General features: G+C 43.9%; 2 protein-coding genes across 3 annotated transcripts in view; one reads left to right on the forward strand and one right to left on the reverse strand.

Moving 5' to 3' along the window:
* Nucleotides 1–6,028: 6,028 nt before the first annotated feature.
* LOC116183107 (thioredoxin-like protein 1) lies at nt 6,029–12,740 on the reverse strand. The gene is made up of 8 exons (XM_021554994.3): nt 12,572–12,740; nt 11,254–11,350; nt 10,590–10,763; nt 10,209–10,331; nt 9,810–9,879; nt 7,350–7,522; nt 6,956–7,060; nt 6,029–6,260 (listed from the first exon to the last, which is right to left on the reverse strand). Exons 1-8 carry the CDS (start codon nt 12,733–12,735, stop codon nt 6,231–6,233), a joined length of 936 nt encoding a protein of 311 aa, XP_021410669.1. The 5' UTR covers nt 12,736–12,740; the 3' UTR covers nt 6,029–6,230.
* Nucleotides 12,741–13,463: 723 nt separating this feature from the next.
* LOC146763928 (WD repeat-containing protein 7) overlaps nt 13,464–19,728 on the forward strand; it is a 40,411-nt gene continuing 34,146 nt past the window's right edge. For both annotated transcript variants that reach the window (XM_085567030.1, XM_085567031.1), the window contains exons 1-2: nt 13,464–13,599; nt 19,054–19,222. In XM_085567030.1, the coding sequence (XP_085423156.1) occupies nt 19,067–19,222 (156 nt within the window). In that variant the 5' untranslated portion in view covers nt 13,464–13,599; nt 19,054–19,066. The remainder of the gene's footprint in view (nt 13,600–19,053; nt 19,223–19,728) is intronic.

The following is a 19,728-nucleotide window of genomic DNA, read 5'->3' on the forward strand; positions in this document are numbered from 1 at the left end:
GGGGCTTATTGATTTCCTATCAATTTAATTTATTGGAAATGAGCCCTATTGATTTCCTATTAATTTCTTTTATTGGATATGTTCCCTATTGATTTACTACCAATTTCTTACTCAGAATTGTGGCCTATTGATTTCCTATCAATTTATTTGATTGGAAAGGAGCCCTGTTTATTTCCAATTAATTTCTTAGTCAGGAATGTGCCCTATTGATTTCCTATTAGTTTCTTTGATTGGCAAGGTGCCCTATTGATTTCCTCTTAATTTCTTAGTCAGAAATGTGGCCTATGGATTCCGTATCAATTTCTTTGATTGGCAACGTGCCCTATTGATTTCCTATTAATTTCTGTGATTGAAAATATTGCCTATTGATTTCCTATTCATTTCTTTTATTGGAAATGTGCCCGATTGATTTCCTATTAATTTCTTAGTCAAAATTGTGACCTCTTGATTTTCTATTCATTTCCTTTATTGGAAATGTGCCCTATTGATTTCCTATTAATTTCTTCTATTGGAAATGTGCCCTATTGATTTCCTATTAATTTTTTGGATTGGAAATGACCCCTATTGATTTCCAATTAATTTCTTCATCAGAAATTTGCCCTTATTGATTTCCTATTAATTTCTTCTATTGGAAATGTGCCCTATTGATTTCCTATTCCTTTGATTGGAAATGTGCCCTATTGATTTCCTATTAATTTCTTCATCAGAAATGTGCCCTATTGATTTCTTATTAATTTTTTGGATTGGAAATGTGCCCTATTGTTTTATTATTAATTTCTTCTATTGGAAATGAGCCCTATTGATTTCCTATTAATTTCTATTATTGGTAATGTGCCCTATTGTTTTCCTATTGATTTCTCTGTCCGAATTGGAGCCTATTGATTTCCTATTAATTTCTATTATTGGAAACGAGGCCTTTTTATTTTCAATTCATTTCCTTTATTGGAAATCTGCTCTATTGATTTCCTATTAGTTTATTCTAATAGAAATCTGCCCTATTGATTTCCTATTAATTTTTTGGATTGGAAATGAGCCCTATTGATTTCCAATTGATTTCTTCATCAGAAATGTGCCCTGTTGATTTCCTATTAATTTCTTCTATTGGAAATGTGCCCTATTGATTTCCTATTAATTTCTATTATTGACAATGTGCCCTATTCATTTCCTATTAATTTCTCTGTCCGAATTGGTGCTTATTGATTTCCTATCAATTTAATTTATTGGAAATGAGCCCTATTGATTTCCTATTAATTTCTTTTATTGGATATGTTCCCTATTAATTTACTACCAATTTCTTACTCAGAATTGTGGCCTATTGATTTCCTATCAATTTATTTGATTGGAAATGAGCCCTATTTATTTCCAATTAATTTCTTAGTCAAAAATGTACCCTATTGATTTCCTATTAATTTATTTCATTGGTAATGAGCCCTACTTATTTCCAATTAATTTCTTAGTCAGAAATGTGCCCTATTGATTTCTTATTAATTTTTTGGATTGGAAATGGGCCCTATTGTTTTCCTATTAATTTATTCTATTGGAAATGTGCCCTATTGTTTTCCTATTCATTTTTATTATTGGCAATGTGCCCAATTGATTTCCTATTAATTTCCCTGTCCGAATTGATGCCTATTGATTTCCTGTTAATTTCTTTTATTGGAAATGAGCCCTCTTGATTTTCAATTCATTGCCTTTATTAGAAATGTGCCCTACTGATTTCCTATTCGTTTATTCTAATGGAAATGTGCCCTATGTATTTCCTATCAATTTATTTTATTAGAAATGTGCCCTATTTATTTCCAATTAAATTCTTACTCAAAAATATGCGCTATTGATTTTCTATTAATTTCTTTGATTGGCAAGCTGCCCTATTGATTTCCTCTTAATTTCTTAGTCGGAAATGTGCCCTTATTGATTCCCTATCAATTTCTTTGATTGGAAATGTGCCCTATTGATTTCCTATTCATTTTTTTTATTGCAAATGTGCCCTATTGTCTTCCTATTAATTTTTTATTTAGAAATGTGCCCTTATTGATTTCCAATTATATTATTTTATTGGAAGTGTGCCCTATTGATTTCCAATTAATTTCTTAGTCAAAATTTTGACCTCTTGATTTGCTATTCATTTACTTTATTGGAAATGGGCCATATTGATTTCCTATTAGTTTATTCCAGTGGAAATGTGCCCTATTGATTTCCTATTAATTCCTTTTATTGGAAATGTTCCCTATTGATTTACAAGTAATTTCTTACTCAGAATTGTGGCCTATTGATTTCCTATATATTTATTTGATTGGAAATGTGCCCTATAAATTTCCTATTAAGTTCTCAATCAGAATTGTGGCCTATTGATTTCCTATCAATTTGATTGGAAATATGCTCTATTAATTTCCTATTAATTTCTATTATTGGTGATGTCCCCTATTGATTTCCTATTAATTTCTCTATCCGAATTAGGGGCTATTCATTTCCTATCAATTTCTTTTATTGGAAATGAGCCCTATTGATTTCCTATTAATTTCATTTTTGGATATGTTCCCTACTATTAATTTCTCTATCCGAATTAGGGGCTATTCATTTCCTATCAATTTCTTTTATTGGAAATGAGCCCTATTGATTTCCTATTAATTTCATTTTTGGATATGTTCCCTACTGATTTACAATTAATTTCTTAGTCAGAATTGTGGCCTATTGATTTCCTATCAATTTCTTTGATTGGAAATATGCCCTATTGATTTCCTATTCGTTTCCTTTTTTGAAATGTGCCGTATTGATTACCAATTAATTCCTAAGTCAAAAATGTGCCCTATTGATTTCCTATTAATTTTTTGGATTGGAAATATGCCCTATTAATTTCCTATCAATTTCTATTATTGGCAATGTGCCCTATTGATTTCCTATTAATTTCTCTGTCCGAATTGGGGCCTATTGGTTTCCTATCAATTTCTTTTATTGGAAATGAGCCCTATTGCTTTCCTATTAATTTCTTAGTCATAAGTTTGTCCTATTGATTTTCTATTAATTCCTTTTATTGGATATGTGCCCTATTGATTTTCTATTAATTTCTTAGTCAGAATTGTGGCCTATGTATTTCCTATCAGTTTATTTGATTGGAAATGTGCCCTATTTATTTCCAATTAATTTCTTCGTCAGAAATGTGCCCTATTGATTTCCTATTAATTTCTTTGATTGGCAATGTGCCCTATTGATTTCCTATTAATTTCTTAGTCCAAAATGTGCCCTCTTGATTTCTTTTTTATTTATTTGAGTGGAAATGTGCCGTATTGATTTCCCATTAGTTTATTTTATTGGAAATGTAGCCTATTAATTTCCTATTAATTTCTTTTATTGGAAATGTGTCGTATTGATTTGCCATTAATTTCTTTTCTTGGACATGTGTCCTATTGATTTCCTATTAATTTCTTTTATTCTAAGTGTGCCCTATTGATTTCCTATTAATTTCCCTTTTTGGAAGTGTGCCCTATTGATTTAGTATTTCTCTCTTTCAGTCAGAAATGTAGGTTGTGAATGGATCTGCAGGAGAAGGAAAGGCGCCCATGCGGGAGGGAAACTCCTGCCGCCGGGACAGTGACCGTGTCCTACCTGGCATCTCAGCGGGGCTGCCAGCAGCCGGAACCCAACAGGTTCTGTGCCCGGTCCGGTCCTGCAATTCCCCCAGGAACCCCAACATCAAACACAGAACCACGGCCACCCCAAATCCGGGCGAGAGTGACAGAGAACCTGCAGTGTGTGTAGGAATGACAGAAATCCTGTGTGAGTGGGAATAACAGCAAAAATCCTGATTGTGTTTGTTGGAGTGACAGAAATCCTGATTGTATGTGTGGGAATAACAGCAAAAATCCTGATTGTGTTTGTTGGAGTGACAGAAATCCTGATTGTATGTGTGGGAATGACAGAAATCCTGGTGTGTGTGTGGGAATGACAGAAACCCTGACTGTGTATGTGTGGGAATGACAGAAATCCTGATTGTGTGTGTGGGAATGACAGAAATCCTGGTGTGTGTGTGGGAATGACAGAAATCCTGGTGTGTGTGTGTGGGAATGACAGAAATCCTGATTGTGTTTGTGGGAATGACAGAAATCCTGATTGTGTGTGTGGGAATGATAGAAATCCTGATTGTGTGTGTGGGAATGACAGAAATCCTGATTGTGTGTGTGGAAATTACAGAAATTCTGGTGTGTGTGTGGGAGTGACAGAAATCTATACTGTGTGTGTGGGAATGACAGAAATCCTGACTCTGTGTGGGAATGACAGAAATCCTGGTGTGTGTGTGTGGGAATGACAGAAATCCTGACTCTGTGTGTGGGAATGACAGAAATCCTGGTGTGTGTGTGTGGGAATGACAGAAATCCTGACTCTGTGTGTGGGAATGACAGAAATCCTGATTGTGTTTGTGGGAATGACAGAAATCCTGATTGTGTGTGTGGGAATGACAGAAATCCTGACTGTGTGTGTGGGAATGACAGAAATCCTGATTGTGTGTGTGGGAATGACAGAAATCCTGACTGTGTGTGTGGGAATGACAGAAATCCTGATTGTGTGTGTGGGAATGACAGAAATCCTGACTGTGTGTGTGGGAATGACAGAAATCCTGATTGTGTGTGTGGGAATGACAGAAATCTTGACTGTGTGTGTGGGAATGACAGAAATCCTGACTGTGTGTGTGGGAATGACAGAAATCCTGATTGTGTGTGTGGGAATGACAGAAATCTTGACTGTGTGTGTGGGAATGATAGAAATCCTGATTGTGTGTGTGGGAATGACAGAAATCCTGATTGTGTGTGTGGAAATTACAGAAATTCTGGTGTGTGTGTGTGGGAGTGACAGAAATCTATACTGTGTGTGTGGGAATGACAGAAATCCTGGGGTGTGTGTGTGGGAATGACAGAAATCCTGACTGTGTTTGTGGGAATGACAGAAATCCGGCTTGTGTGTGTGGGAATGACAGAAATCCTGATTGTGTGTGTGGGAATGACAGAAATCCTGATTGTGTGTGTGGAAATTACAGAAATTCTGGTGTGTGTGTGTGGGAGTGACAGAAATCTATACTGTGTGTGTGGGAATGACAGAAATCCTGGGGTGTGTGTGTGGGAATGACAGAAATCCTGACTGTGTTTGTGGGAATGACAGAAATCCGGCTTGTGTGTGTGGGAATGACAGAAATCCTGATTGTGTGTGTGGGAATGACAGAAATCCTGGTGTGTTTGTGGGAGTAACAGAAAACCTGATCAGTATTTTGTGGAATAACAGAAAATCCTGATCAGTGTTTTGTGGGAATAACAGAAATAGTGATTGTGTTTTGTGGGAGTAACAGAAAATCCTGATGTGTGTTTTGTGGGAATAACAGAAAATCCTGATGTGTGTTTTGTGGGAATAACAGAAAATCCTGATGTGTGTTTTGTGGGAATAACAGAAATCTTGATTGTGTTTTGTGGGAGTAACAGAAAATCCTGATCAGTGTTTTGTGGGAATAAAAGAGCAAAGGAACTCCAAGCTTACTTAAACTGGCCATCTAAAACCCAACGTGTTTTGTGGGAATAACAGAAATCCTGATGTGTGTTTCGTGGGAATAACAGAGAAAAAAAATGATCTGTGTTTGGTGGAAATCACAGAAATCTGGATGTGTGTTTTGTGGGAATAACACTGCAAAAACCTGTGTTTTGTCGGAATAACAGAAAACCTGATGCGTGTTTTGTGGGAATAACAGAGCAAAATCCTGATTGTTTTGTGCAATAACAGCGAAGAAACTCCAAGCTTACTTGCACTGGTATCTAAAACCTGATGTGTGTTCTGTGGGAATAAACAAAGGAACTCTGAGCTTACTTGCACTGGACATTTGAAACCTGATGTGTGTTTTGTGGGAATAAGAGAAAATATGATGTGTGTTTTGTGAGAATAAACAAAGAAACTCCGAGCTTACTTGCAGTGGCATCTGAAACTCTCAGCGGGGCTGGCAACGCTCAGTGGAACATGTGAGCCTCAGTTCCTGCAGTAAGAAAATCCGGCCTGGCAAAAGTCAGGAGTTTTATTTACAAATCCAGCAGCAGGAGCAGCAGCAGGAGCAGGAGCAGAGCAGGAGCAGGCTGCAGCTGAAAGCAATGATTTATTGGGAATGGCAGCAGACCCGGGGACAGCGCCTGGCACTGCCCAGACCATCATCCGGGAACGGAGAGCAGCGCAGCCGAGCCAGGCCACGCGGCGCCGCTCCTCTAGTGGCTCTCTCCCTTCTTGCCCACTACCTGCAGGAGGAAAAGCAGCGGTGAAGGGGCAGGGCCGCTGGGCAGAGCTCCGGGAGCCAGGACAGCCGCGGGCTCCGGGCTGGGAAAGACCCTGGCTGGGCTGGGCTCAGCCAGGCCGGGCTCAGGGCAGCGCTCAGTCCAACAGGAACAGCCCAGCGCAGCTCCAGCTTGGGCCAGGGCACCAGGAGCAACTCAGCTGCCAGCAACACTCCTCCCCACTAAGTTCCTTTTCTTCCTACCCAAAATTCACCTTTTTCCCCCCAAAAATGCCTATTTTTCACCCAGATATTCAAAATTTCCCCCCACAAATGTCGCCTTTTCTTTTCCTCAAAATTGCCTTTTTTTACCCCCCAAAATTCCCATTTTTTGTACCATAAATATTGCAGCAGTTTTTTTAAAGTAAGACTTTTTACAACGAAGTTGCCAAAAGAGAGTCCCAAAATCAAGAAGTGAATGTCACAGCAATTAAAAAAGATGCTGCCTTTGGTGTGTATAACCTCCAGCCCCTCAGTTGACTCCATTTCCTTTTACCAGGCTGATGACTGAACGTTGTGGATAGCTCAGGAACATGCAGGACAGAGGCAGACACCCCCCCAGGTGCCCTGAGTGTGGAACTGTGTCCCCCCAGGTGTCTGTCCCCCCACCCAGCCCAGAGCAGGCTCCAGCTGCTCCCCAGGGGTTAGCAAGGGACTCACTCGTTTGAAGTCGTTCATGTTGGTGGCCTGCACCGGAGTGCCAATAAATGTGAAATACGTGATTCGCGTCGTCTCCTCGTCACCATGATTGGACTGGACAAACAACTGCAGAGGGAAACAGCCAAAAAAAGGACTTTAACTTCATCCTGCATCGGTACCTACAGCATCAGCTGCTCCAGGTGTGAAGTGTCCAAGTGAAAGCTTGCTCCCCATCACAAAGGTGTCTCTCTGTCCTCTCATTTCAGCAGTTCTGTCGAGAACACTGCTGTTTCCCTGGCAGCTGGCTAAAGCCCCCAGCTGGCACTTCCCAGCTCCCAGCCCAGCAGGAGCAAAGCAGCCCCAGCTCTGGGCAGACCCCCCAGCTCTGGGCCGCCGCGGCAGCGCAGGCACTCACAGTGACGCTGTTGACGTTCTGGAACTTGACGTAGCGCAGCTGCACGATGCCATCCTCCCGGATGTCCTCCGGGCCCAGCTGCAGCGCCTGCGTGGGCTCGCTGCGCTCTGCCTCCTCGAAGTCCATGGAGCGCGGCAGGTTGGTGAAGATCTTGATGCCCTTGGGCCCCTGCCCTGGGACAGGGAGAGAGCAGAGTGAGGGACAGGCCCAGGGAAGGAATGGCAGAGTCCGTTCTGCAGGAAATGGCAGGGCACAGTGCAGGCTGGCACAGTTAAAGGGCATGGGGAACCTGTGAGGGAGCCTCCCTTCGGCCTGCACGCGCATCCAGTGTGCCTCTGCAGCTACCGAACCACAAACACTTTCTTGGGGTGTCAAACTGCACTGAACACTTCTACTTGTGCATGAAACTACAGTGCATACTTCTACTTCAGTATCAAACCAAAATAAACACTTTCTTTGTGTATCAACCTACAGTAAATATTTCTATTTGTGTATCAAACTACAGTAAATACTTCCTTTGTGTATCAACCTACAGTAAATATTTCTACTTGGGCACCAAACTACAGTAAACACTTGGTGTGTCAAATTGCAGTAAACATTTTGTGTATCAAACTACAGTAAAGATTTTTATTTGTGTATCAACCTATAGTAAAAATTTCTATTTGTGTATCAAACTACAGTAAATACTTTTATTTGTGTTTTATTGTGTATAAAACTACAATAAATAATTTGTGTCTCTGTCTATAATAAATACTTCTATGTGTGCATCAATCCATAATAAATATTTGTTGTAGTTTGTATATCAAACTACAACAAATACATCTGTATCACTCTGTAATAAATATTCCTGTTTGTGTATAATCTATAATAAACACTTCCATGTGTGTATTAATCTATAAATACCTCTATTTGTGTATAATCTATAATAAATACTTATATGTGTGTATTAAGCTGTAAATACCTCTATTGGTGTATCAATCTATAAGAAATATTTCTATGTGTGTATCAGTCTATAATAAATACTTCTATTTGTGTAGCAAAGTACTATATAAATTGTGTATCAAATGACAATACATACATCTCTATCAAACTACAATAAATATTTCTACTTATGTGTCCATCTATAATAAATATTTCTAAGTGTGTATTGATCTATAATAAACTTATATGTGTGCATCAATCTATAAGAACTACTTATACGTGTGTATCAATCAATAAGAAATACTTCTCTGTGTGTATCAATCTATAATGATTATTTCTATGTGTGTATCAATCTATAATAAATATTTCATTGTGTGTATCAATCTGGAATACTTCTGTGTGTACATCAAACTGCAATGAATACTTGTGTACCTATCTATGATAACTATTTCTGTGTGTATCAAACCACAATAAATATTTCTATTTGTTATCAATCTATAACAAATATCTCGATGTGTGTACCAATCTATAATAACCATTTCTATGTGTGTATCAATCTATAATAAATATCTGTGTGTATTGATCTATAATAAATACTTACATGTGTGTATCAAACTATAAGAAATACTTTGTGTATTAATCTATAATAAATGCTTCTATGTATCAATTTATAACAAATATTTCTTTGTGTGTACCAATATATAATAAATACTTCTCTGTGTGTATCAATCTATAAATATTTCTATGTGTGTATCAATTTATAACAAATATTTCTATGTATGTATCAATCTATAATGAATACTTCTGTGTGTGTGTGTATCAATCTATAATAGATATTTCTCTGTGTGTACCAATCTCTAATAATTATTTCTATGTGTGTACCAATCTATAATAAATATTTCTTTGTGTGCATCAATGTATAATAAATATTTCTATGTGTATATCAATCGATAATAAATACTTCTGTTTGTGCATCAGCCTATAATAAATATTTCTATTTATATAACAATCGATAATAAATATTTTTATGTGTGTATCAATCTACAGTACATATTTATATGCATGTATCAATCTATAATAAATATTTCTATGTGTGCATCAATCTATAATAAATACTTCTGTGTGTGTATCGATCCATAATAAATACTTCTGTGTGTATCAAACTATAATAAATACTTTGTGCATCAATCTACAATACTTAGGTGTGTACAGCAAACTAAAATAAGTACTTCCTTTTGCGTATCAATCTATAATAAATACTTCTGTGTGCGTACCAATCTATAATAAATATTTCTTTGTTTACCAATCTATAATAAATACTTCTGTGTGTGTATTGATCTATAATAAATATTTCTGTGTGTACCAGTCTGTAATAAATATTTCTGTGTGTACCAATTGATAATAAATATTTCTCTGTGTGTATCAGTCTATAGTAACTATTTCTATGTGTGTATCGATCTATAACCACTTTGACTTGTGTATCACACTGTAGTGTTTGCCCATCAGTCAGTAAGAAGTAACTCCACCTGCAGCACTCACCGTTGTCTGGCCCCTGAAGTTTCATAGAGTACAGCTTGACAGGCTGGCTAAAAGCTACAGTGATGAGCAGCTGTGGGGGGAAGCGAGCACAGTTACACACGGGTGTCACACAGTTGCACACCCAGCACACGGGGCTGGGCAGCCCTGGAACACAGCAACAAATGCTGTGCTCACTGCCCCTGAGCGCACTCTGGCCCTTTCCCCCCAGCTCACACTCCTGTGCCAGGCCACGCTCAGTGGGGAAAGCGCGGGCACCCCCAGCCGTGTACCCAGGCCTCCTGCGGGCTGCCAGCCTGGTGGGAGCACATCCCGGGATCACAGCAATCCCTGGAGCTGTGGCAGCACAGCCCTGCAGAACACCCCGGGAATGCAGCAATCCCTGCAGCTGTGGCAGCACACCTGCTCGTCGCAGTCGGACTCCAGGTAGGAGGAGTCCTTGCGCAGGCAGTTCTCGAAGCCATGCTCGTCGCTCTCATTGAGGCACTCGCAGCCAGCCTTGTTGATGAAGGGCAGCAGATCCATCTGGGGACAGAGAGCACAGCTGCTCACAGCTGGGACAGCACAAAATTCATTTCAATGACTAGGGACATTCTTCATCCTTAATAACCACGTATATGTCAATATTTACATTTTTTCTGGAAAATAAAGCCCAGACAAATTATTTTCTTGGGCAGCTTTGCCTAAAATCCAACTCTTTGACTTCAAGCACATTTGAAAACCAGGGTTTTTTAACACCTGAGCTGCACGAGCACTCCAACAAAGCTCTGGGGAGATACTCACGTATCCTTTGGGAATGTCTGTGTCTTCGCTGTTGCCGGGATCGTTCTCCAGGTGCTGTTTGATTTTGTCTTCCAGGCCCACAGCATCTGCTCCCTGGTACTGGTCGATCCGCACCTTGTTCCGGAAGAACAGGAAGGTGGGCGTTGCCGAGATGTTGTTGGTGGCAGCCGTGCCCTGGGAGCAGACACCAGACTCCATTCAGTGCTTTAGGTCAGTCCCACTGCACCACTGGCAGCCAACTAGCCCCACTTCTTCACGTTTGCCTTTAATTCCCACTAGCTAAACCCACCAATAAATGCACATGCTCATGTTTGCCTTTACCTCCCACAAGTGCTGTGTTCCATGGCTAAAATATTATTTTAGCAGGGGCTGGGAACCAACAAATCAATGAATAACTGCGCTTTTACACTGCTCAAAGGAAGGGCAGCACAGTGGCACTGCAGGAATATTTCCTCCTAGGAGGGATTTGTTTTCCCAGTTTGGGAGAAGTCACGGTCACAGCTCCTGTGCTGCAGCAGGCACAGCGAGAGGCATGGACACTGCTGGAGCCTTTCCCAGCTCCCCATTCCCTGGTTCTCCTTTCCCATCCTGCTCAGGACACCACTGCAGCCTTTCCCTCCCTGTTCCCTGGCTCCCCAGCAGCAGGAGGCCCTGGAACCCACACCTGGCACTGGTGCACGTCCACCTCCAGGAATGTTGCCTGAGGGTATTTGTTACTCAGAGCGCTGAAGGCGGGTGCGATCCGCAGGCAAGGGCCGCACCTGTGGGAAAAGTGACACTTCCACTTAATTCCACTTTTGGTTCCTTTTTCAGTGCCTGCCCCAAACGGAACCAGAACGTTCCTCTCTTCCTGATACCCTGCTGTAAAAACAGCCTCTCTACCTGCAGCCAGCTGGGGATACAATGCAAGGTGACATTTGGGAATCTGCAATTTATTGCCTTTATTTGCAACATTTTTACCACAGACCTGCTCAACAAAGTGTGACAAAGGAGGGCAAAATGAGCAAAAAAAATACTATTAACAAAAAACCACTATCATTAGTTCATGCCACCTCCTTGGAAAAAAATTATATTCACACATAACTTAAATGTTTAATGGTCAACATGTATCAAAGCTTCATGGATTATAAAATTGTTCCCACAATAAATCTCATTTACACCTGAACCAGTTATTCTCATATTTATTTGGTTCTGAGAGGACATAGCTGGTTTCTTTTAATTTATTTGCATTGCCTCATACGAAAATTAGTATCTTTTACTTATTCTGCGTCAGCAAAAATGTATGAAGTGCTCAGCTGCACCAATTCCTGTAAAGGGAGTTTCTCACTGGGAAAGGGAAAAGAAAAGTGAAATAAAAAACCCCGACATAGAAATTGGCAAAAAAAAACCTCACAACTAAGAGGCAGCAGCCAAAAAAATAATGAGGTGCCCTATGAACCCCCAAATCCCCGGGATTATCACTATTCTCCCCAGTTTCACAGATTAAAGGGAATGATTCAGATATGTAGGTTCATTTGGTGACAAATTCATCCCGATTTCACCACAGCTGCACCTCCCTGCTGAGGACGGAAAAGAGAAAATCCACTTATCATGGGCAAATGGGGTACGGATGCAGCCAAGTTTTATGGGGCAAAAGGTGTTTTTCCAAGTTTTAAGGTGTTTTTAGTGCTGTCCGTGCCTCGCTTCCGTCATTTTCGTGCCCTTTAAGGGGCTGTAAACCAGCGCAGCTCCTGCTCCCTCAGAGCGCCGGAGGACTGACGGGGCGCGGGCGGCGGGCTCGGCGGGAAGAACGGGAATTTATTCCGGGAGCTGGGAACGGGGTGCTACAAATCACACAACTTCTAAAGGCGCCGATGCCGAGACCTCCCTGACGCGTTACGGAGCGCTCCTCACGCCGCGAGCCGCGCCGGAGAACCCCAATAAAAGCACGGGAACAGCGGAGCCCTTCCCGGGAGCCTGAGCCGCACGCCGCCCTCACTCACCCCCTCATGGTGAACTTCACCACGGCCAGGCGGGAGCCGGCGGCGCTCAGCTCGGGCTGGAACTCGGTGTCGTTGGCGATCACCTTGACGCCCGCCATGGCCGCGGGCCCGGTGGCGGTGCCGGGTGCGATGTGCAGCGTCACGGCGGGCAGGCCGCCCGGCATGCACCGCTGGGGCCGCACGGGCGCAGGCGCGGCCGCTCCGCTCCGCTCCCGCCCGCCGCCGCCATCTTTGGAACGGGCAGCCCGTGAGGGCGCGACGCCCCCGGCGGCCATTTTGGGAACGGGCAGCCCGTGAGGGCGCGACGCCCCCCGGCGGCCATTTTGGGAACGGGCAGGCCGTGAGGGCGCGACGCCCCCCGGCGGCCATTTTGGGAACGGGCAACCCGTGAGGGCGCGACGCCCCCCGGCGGCCATTTTAGGAACGGGCAACCCGTGAGGGCGCGACGCCCCCCGGCGGCCATTTTAGGAACAGGCAAGCGCAGGAATTCTCTGAGGCGAGATGCGGCTTTAGATTTTAACATAAAAATTTAATACTGGTTTCGTCATAAACTCGTTTTTTGATGACGCCAAAAGGGGGAAATAAAAGATGAGTGCTTGTAATAACTACAAAATAAAACCAAAATTAAACCCGGGACTTTCTCTGACTCCATTTGCAGCGTCATTCCTGACAATTTCCCAACGTACTTTATAACACAACATCATGTCACTCCAAGCTGTCTAATATTTCCGCTTTTCCCAGCAAAGACCAGAAATACCGCCGCCATTCTGCCCCCGCCTGCTGCAATCGGTAATTAATTATGAATTGTCACCGCGCAATCACCCGCTCCTGGCGCGCCCTCAGCGACCCCAGCAGTTTCCACGGCGGCGGCGCCTGCCGTCAAGTGCGCCGGCCGCAGCTTTGCGCCAGTGTCGCGGGGCGCGGTGGCACCCGGCCGCTGCCGCAGCGAGCGCGGCGGGGGGACACGTGAGGGCCGGGAAGGGACCGAGACCGGGACAGGCACCGGCACCGGCACCGGCACCGGACAGGTGCGACCTGGGGCGGGGAACGGCAGGGCGAGCCCGCGGCAGGCCCCGCAGCACCCGCGCCGGCAGCGCTGAGAGGCTGCGGCACGGGAGGCGCGGGGAGCCCGGGCATCCCGGGACACACACGGGGACACCGGGACGCGCTCGTAACGGAGCAGGGTTGGGTTTGGGATCCCGGCAGGGTTCACGCAAAGCCAGCAGCAGGTTATTAATGATGGAGCTTTCCGTGCTGCTAACGGGGCCTTGGCTAAGGGAGGCTCCTGGCAGGAACTGATCCCCTTGCGGGCCTGAACACCGTTTAATGTCGATTTTGTGCTGCCTCGCCTTTCCCCGCGCCAGGCGCGGTGCTCTTGGCACCGGGATGGGTTTGGGGTGCTCCAGCTGCTGGGCATAACTGTCCTTGGTGGCAGCCTGAGCCAGGAAAAAATCGTGTGCCTTCAGCGTGCCATCAAGCGCGGCAGCAGCAGAACCTGCAAGTGCCTTCCAGAGGCGCCCGATACCTCCAGCCCCGTGTCCCAAATGAGCATTTTGTGCCCTGCTGCCTTTGGAACCTCCTGCATACCCAGGGGAGGTGTTCCCGTTGTGTTCTCCCTCCCTCGGTGCTCCCTTTCTCCGTGCCTAAGTAATAACTGGGAAGTCTAAGCTGCCATTGCATTTAAAGTCATTAGCTTTTTCTAAAATGTACAAATAGCCCATATATTAAACTATTTAACGCTATTTAGTACTATTTATTGGTATTTTGGGGGCAGATTATTGCAGTGTGCACACACATCCTGAGATTAATTCCTTCCTCAATGGAAGTACAAGTGTTTGGGAAGAGTTACTGAGGTGGGCTCACTTTCGTTTCACCTCTTCCTCCAAGGGATTTGCGCTTTTGTGGCTGTAAAAGTCCATGGTGAGGATTTCTGGGTAGGGGGGATTTCTGAAAAGGGGCTTAGTTGAGTTGTGGATTCAGAATTTAATTCCTTGTACTTGAAAAATCACTTTAGTGGCTTTACTGAAATAGGAATTGATCCGGGATTATTCAGTGTGCCTAAGTCCCACCTTCAAGCAGAGCAGTCACTGGATTATTCTGTCAGGTTAACACATTATTTAACTTTTCAGTTTGTTTGTTCATTTCCTCATTTAAATAATTGCTTTCTGTTGAAATATTTTAAAAATCATGGTTTTGGGAAGGTGTTTTTTTCCACATGCCTGCATTTGTTCTGTCGCGTGTTCCCTGCATTTATTTCGTGTCTAAGATTAGAATTATTTCTGTATTATTATTATTTGGAAGGTTTTATGTTAGGAAATGTCAAGTGAAGGCAGTAAGCGCAAGGATACGTGTACATGGAATAACAGGACAGCGTGCGGTACTGTGTTTGGGAAGGAAAACCAGGGGTTTGGCATTTGTGGCTAGCGAGAAATTCCTTTCCTCCAGGGAGTACAGGAAGAGCTGTACTTGTGATCTCCATTGGCCATTCCAAGTTCCCTTTTCTGTAGGAAGCAGGCTTTGGGGCGCTTGGGAGTGGCTGCAAGGCGGCAGCTGGGGTGCAGTGATTGCCTGCCTGCTTTGGGCCCCTTGGCCACTGGGACAGCGTCGATTCGCTCCTCTACTTTGTCAGCACTGATGTCAAAAAATGGAATTATTGATTGTTTTCAGACAAAAAGGGATTTTGGTGCTGGCAGGGGCTGCACTTGGTGTTTGCTGGGGCTGAGCTCTGGAATCCAAAATCCTGGGGAATTAAAATGTGGTTTTTCCTGAAGAGGAAGTTTTTTATGAAGGCCTTGCGCTGCCACAGTCAAAGACTGGAAGGAAAAAGGTAGTTTTTCTTTCTCCTCTCTTTCCCAGGGCCTTGCTATGAAATACTCTGTATGAGAACTGTGTTTGAAGTGGGGCTGTCAGGGGGTTGCTAATGTGATTTCTGCATGGGAAATCTGGAATCTCTTAGGATAGTTATGTGCTAATGCTCTTGTATGTTGTAGTATCCTCCTGTATGTTCCTTTTGAAAATTCCCTTTATTCAGAGCGCTGTGGGTTTGGAAGTGTTCAGGAGTGGCTTTAAATGCAGAATTGTGAAATGCAGGAATTCTGTGCCCCAGTAGGGGATTTCCTGGATTTATTAAAGAAGGCAGCTGTTTCTGACAGCTAGGTGACACAGGAACACTGTGACTTGTCCCCTGAACAGTAGGGCAGCAGAGGAGTGGGGAGGGATTTTTGTGTTGCTTTTTTGGTGGTTTTCAGCTCTGGTTGAGTCATTTGTGGTTTGTTTCCTCACAAAAATAGAGTGGGTATTTCTGTTTGCTGTGGGTGTTTTTGTTCTAGTTATTGATATTTGCATTTTGTTCTGTTGCATCTGGACACTTTATTCCTGCCTTTATTCCATTTTTATGATGATTTTCCTGCTAATCAAGCCCAGTTTAATTGTAGCTCTTTGTTTGTCACCCTGTTGTTTAAAATGCTGAATTAATTTCTCTTTCTGTGTTGTGATGGTCTAGACAGAGCAATTGATCCAGCATTGCATAACAATTAACTCTGCAGGGCCAGGTGTGGTTTGCAGTGTGGAGAAGGACTGGATTTTTGGGCTTTATTGATCCTGATCGTTACATTCGAGCTCTTAATTAAGTCGCTTTTAAGGAAGGTGGGCCAGTGGGCTGCCAGAAATGAGCTGCTTCACTGGGAGGGGTCGCTGGATGTGATATTAGTGATTTTGTGATGTGGATTTTGTGCAAACCCCCCAATTGATCCCTGCCTTGCCAGGAGCCTCCCGGGAGCTGCATGTAATCCTTAGCCATTCATTAGCCTGCCCTTGCTCCCTCCCTCCCCCTTTTTTCCACGGACACAGCCGTGTTCCAGTTCTCTGGCTGCACTCATCACATGGCGTAACAACTCCTGTGGTTTTCCCCTGATAGGAAATGACAGGGGTTTCTGTTGGGATAGATCGGGGTGCTGGCACAGGTTGTGCAGGGAAGCTGTGGACACCCCGTCCCTGGTAGTGTCCAGGTTGGAGTGACATTTATTTTTCTGTCATAATTCAGATTTATTACCTCTAAAGTGCTGCTAAACAGGTTTACACACCAGTTAAAACTCAAGGTAGCTATTAAATAGTATATAACAGTATACAATAGTATATAGCTATTAAAAACCTCACAAAACCACACATATTTTAAAACAGTTCTCCCATGAATCCTGCCCGTTTTGTTGGTCCTCTAAACCAGAGCTCTGGTTTGAGCTGGGGTGAGTTCAGAGCATAAACGTCCACAAGATAATCCACAAGGAGTGTTTGGTTGTTAATTTAACACGACTTTTCCACCGATAAGAAACCCTCAGTTCTAAAAGCAGGGAAGTGCTCAGCAAGCTGGGAATGTTGCTACCACAAACAGAGGATTGTTGTGGGGTTTAAATCTTGTGCAAATTCAAGTGGGTTTTATTGCCACAACTTGAATTTCCATTCCCAGTCACTGAGACCGTTTTGGCCTGGGGACAACTGAAATTCCACTGTGTTTTTTGTGTCAATACGTTCGGAAGATCCAAAATGTAAAGATAGTGCTGAACCTATTTCCTGCTGGAGAGTGGCCAGGATCCACTTTATCAGTGGATTATACAAGGCTAATTTCACCTAAGGCAGGATATTCCACATTCCAACATGACTGTCTGTGTAGCAGGGACATAACAACATCAGGGGTATAAAAACTGCCTCAGCCTCAGGCCTTAAAACATATGTAACTTCAAAATTACTCTAAAAAGAGGCATTTGGGCAAGAATCCTTGTGTGCACAGGGATGTGCTGTTTAGCCCCCACCTTTTACTCCCCTCCTTCTTGGTTTGAAGGATAATATTTTGGATTTTGGGAGACTGAAGCCTCCCCCCGCCATGATTTATTTGTAAATAAACATCATCATATTTATTTATTTGTAAATAAACATCATCATTGCCTCCTACCTGGGGGGCCATGTCTGTCTGTCCATCCATCTGCTGCAGCCCATCTGCTTCATCCTGGGATCCCCCAAATGTGAGGGGAAAATGTCGGGAAACGTGAGGGGAAAAGGGCAAGAAACATGAGGGGAAAAGATAGCGAAAACATGAGGGAAAAGAAGAGGAGACATGAGGGGAAAAGATGGCAAAAAAAAATGAGGTAAAAGAGCAGGAAACATGAGGGGGAAAGATGGCAAAAACCTGAGGGGAAAAGAGAAGGAAACATGAGGGGTAAAGGTGGCAAACATGAATAAAAAAGGACAAGAAACGAGGGAAAAAAAGCAGGAGACATGAGGGGAAAAGGGCAAGAAACATGAGGGGAAGAGTGGGGAAAATGAGAGGATAATATGGCAAAAACCTGAGGGGAAAAGAGAAGGAAACATGAGGGGTAAAGGTGGCAAACATGAATAAAAAAGGACAAGAAACGAGGGAAAAAAAGCAGGAGACATGAGGGGAAAAGGGCAAGAAACATGAGGGGAAGAGTGGGGAAAATGAGAGGATAAGATGGCAAAAACATGAGGGGAAAAGAGCAGGAAATATGAGGGGAAAAGATGGTGAAAACATGAGTAAAAAAGGGCAGGAGACATGAGGGGAAAAGATGGTAAAAACATGAGGGGAAAAAACAGCAAAACCATGAGGGGAAAAGGTGGCAAAATATGAGTAAAAAAGGGCAGTAAACATGAGGGGGAAAGATAAGCAAAAACACGAGGGAAAAAGTTAGCAAAAACATGAGGGGAAAAGAGAAGGAAACATGAGGGGAAAATATGGCAAAAGCATGAGGGAATAGAGCTGGAAACGAGAGGAAAAGAGAGCAAAAACAAGAGGGGGAAAAGACAAAAACAGGAGGGAAAAGAGCAGGAGACATGAGGGGAAAAGAGAAGGGAAAATGACGAGAAAAGGTGGCAAAACGATGAGTAAAAAAGGGCAGGAAACATGAGGGGAAAAGAGAAGGAATCCTGAAGGGAAAAGGGCAGGAAACCTGAGGGGGAAAGGGCAGTGAAACCTGAGGGGGAAAGAGAAGGAATCCTGAGGGGAAAAGGGCGGGATACCTGTGGGGAAATGAGCAAGAATCCTGAGGGGAAAAGGGCAGGAATCCTGAGGGGGAAAGAGCGAGAAACCTGAGGGGAAAAGGGTGGGAAAACCTGAGGGGAAAAGAGCGGGAAACCTGAGGGGAAAAGAGAAGGAATCCTGAGGGGAAAAGAGCAGGATACCTGAGGGGAAAAGAGCGGGGAAACGTGTGGGGAAAAGAGAAGGAATCCTGAGGGGGAAAAGGGCAGGAGTCCTGAGGGGAAAAGAGCAGGAATCATGAGGGGAAAAGAGAAGGAATCCTGAGGGGAAAAGGGCGGGAATCCTGAGGGGAAAAGGGCAGGATACCTGAGGGAACAAAGTGGCAGAGACAGGAGGGAACGAGATGGTAGAGTTGTGAGGGCAAAAGAGGACAGGAGCGCGAGGGAAGGGAGCCGCCCGGGCAGTCACTGATGTTGCCTCGCTTTTGGAATTGCAGGCGCTCTGCGGCCATGGCCGGGAACAGCCTGGTGCTGCCCATCGTGCTGTGGGGCCGGCGTGCCCCCACCCACTGCGTGTCCTCCCTGCTGCTCGTGGATGGCTCTGTCATCGTCACCGGCTGCCACGACGGGCAGATCTGCCTCTGGGACCTGGGGCCTGACCTGCAGGTAGTGCATGCACAGTTCACCTGGCAGTGCCCCTCGGCCTGTCCTCCCTCTCCCGTGCTGCTCCACCCTTCCCATGGCGCTGCCAAGGGTTACAAAGAGGTGTTTGGCTCTTGGGCTTCCTTGCTGCTCCTGTAGGAAGCTTTTTTAACTCATTCCAGTTTCTTGGAGCTGCTCTAAAGCAGTTGCTTTTTAGTTGAGCTGCTTCATATTGTGTTGTGAAAAGGAATTCCTTCCCAATATCCTATCTGGCAGTGGTAAGCCATTCCCCCTTTTCCTGGCTCCATTCCCTGTCCCAAGTCCCTCTCCAGCTCTCTTGGAGCTCCTTTTGGCACTGGAAGGGGCTCTGAGGTCTCCCCTTATTTGTGAATATACAGGAACTAAGCTGGGGAAAACTCTTTGATGTGCAGGACAATCCTTTTCATTCATTTAATATGTGTGTGCGCATATTAATGGATATATAATACATTAAGTAGACAGCTGGGATATGGGTATTTTGGTCATTTGTG

This window comes from Lonchura striata, chromosome Z, assembly GCF_050655825.1.
Source record: "Lonchura striata isolate lonStrDom1 chromosome Z, ASM5065582v1, whole genome shotgun sequence".
In the NCBI taxonomy this organism is placed as follows: Eukaryota; Metazoa; Chordata; class Aves; order Passeriformes; family Estrildidae; genus Lonchura; species Lonchura striata.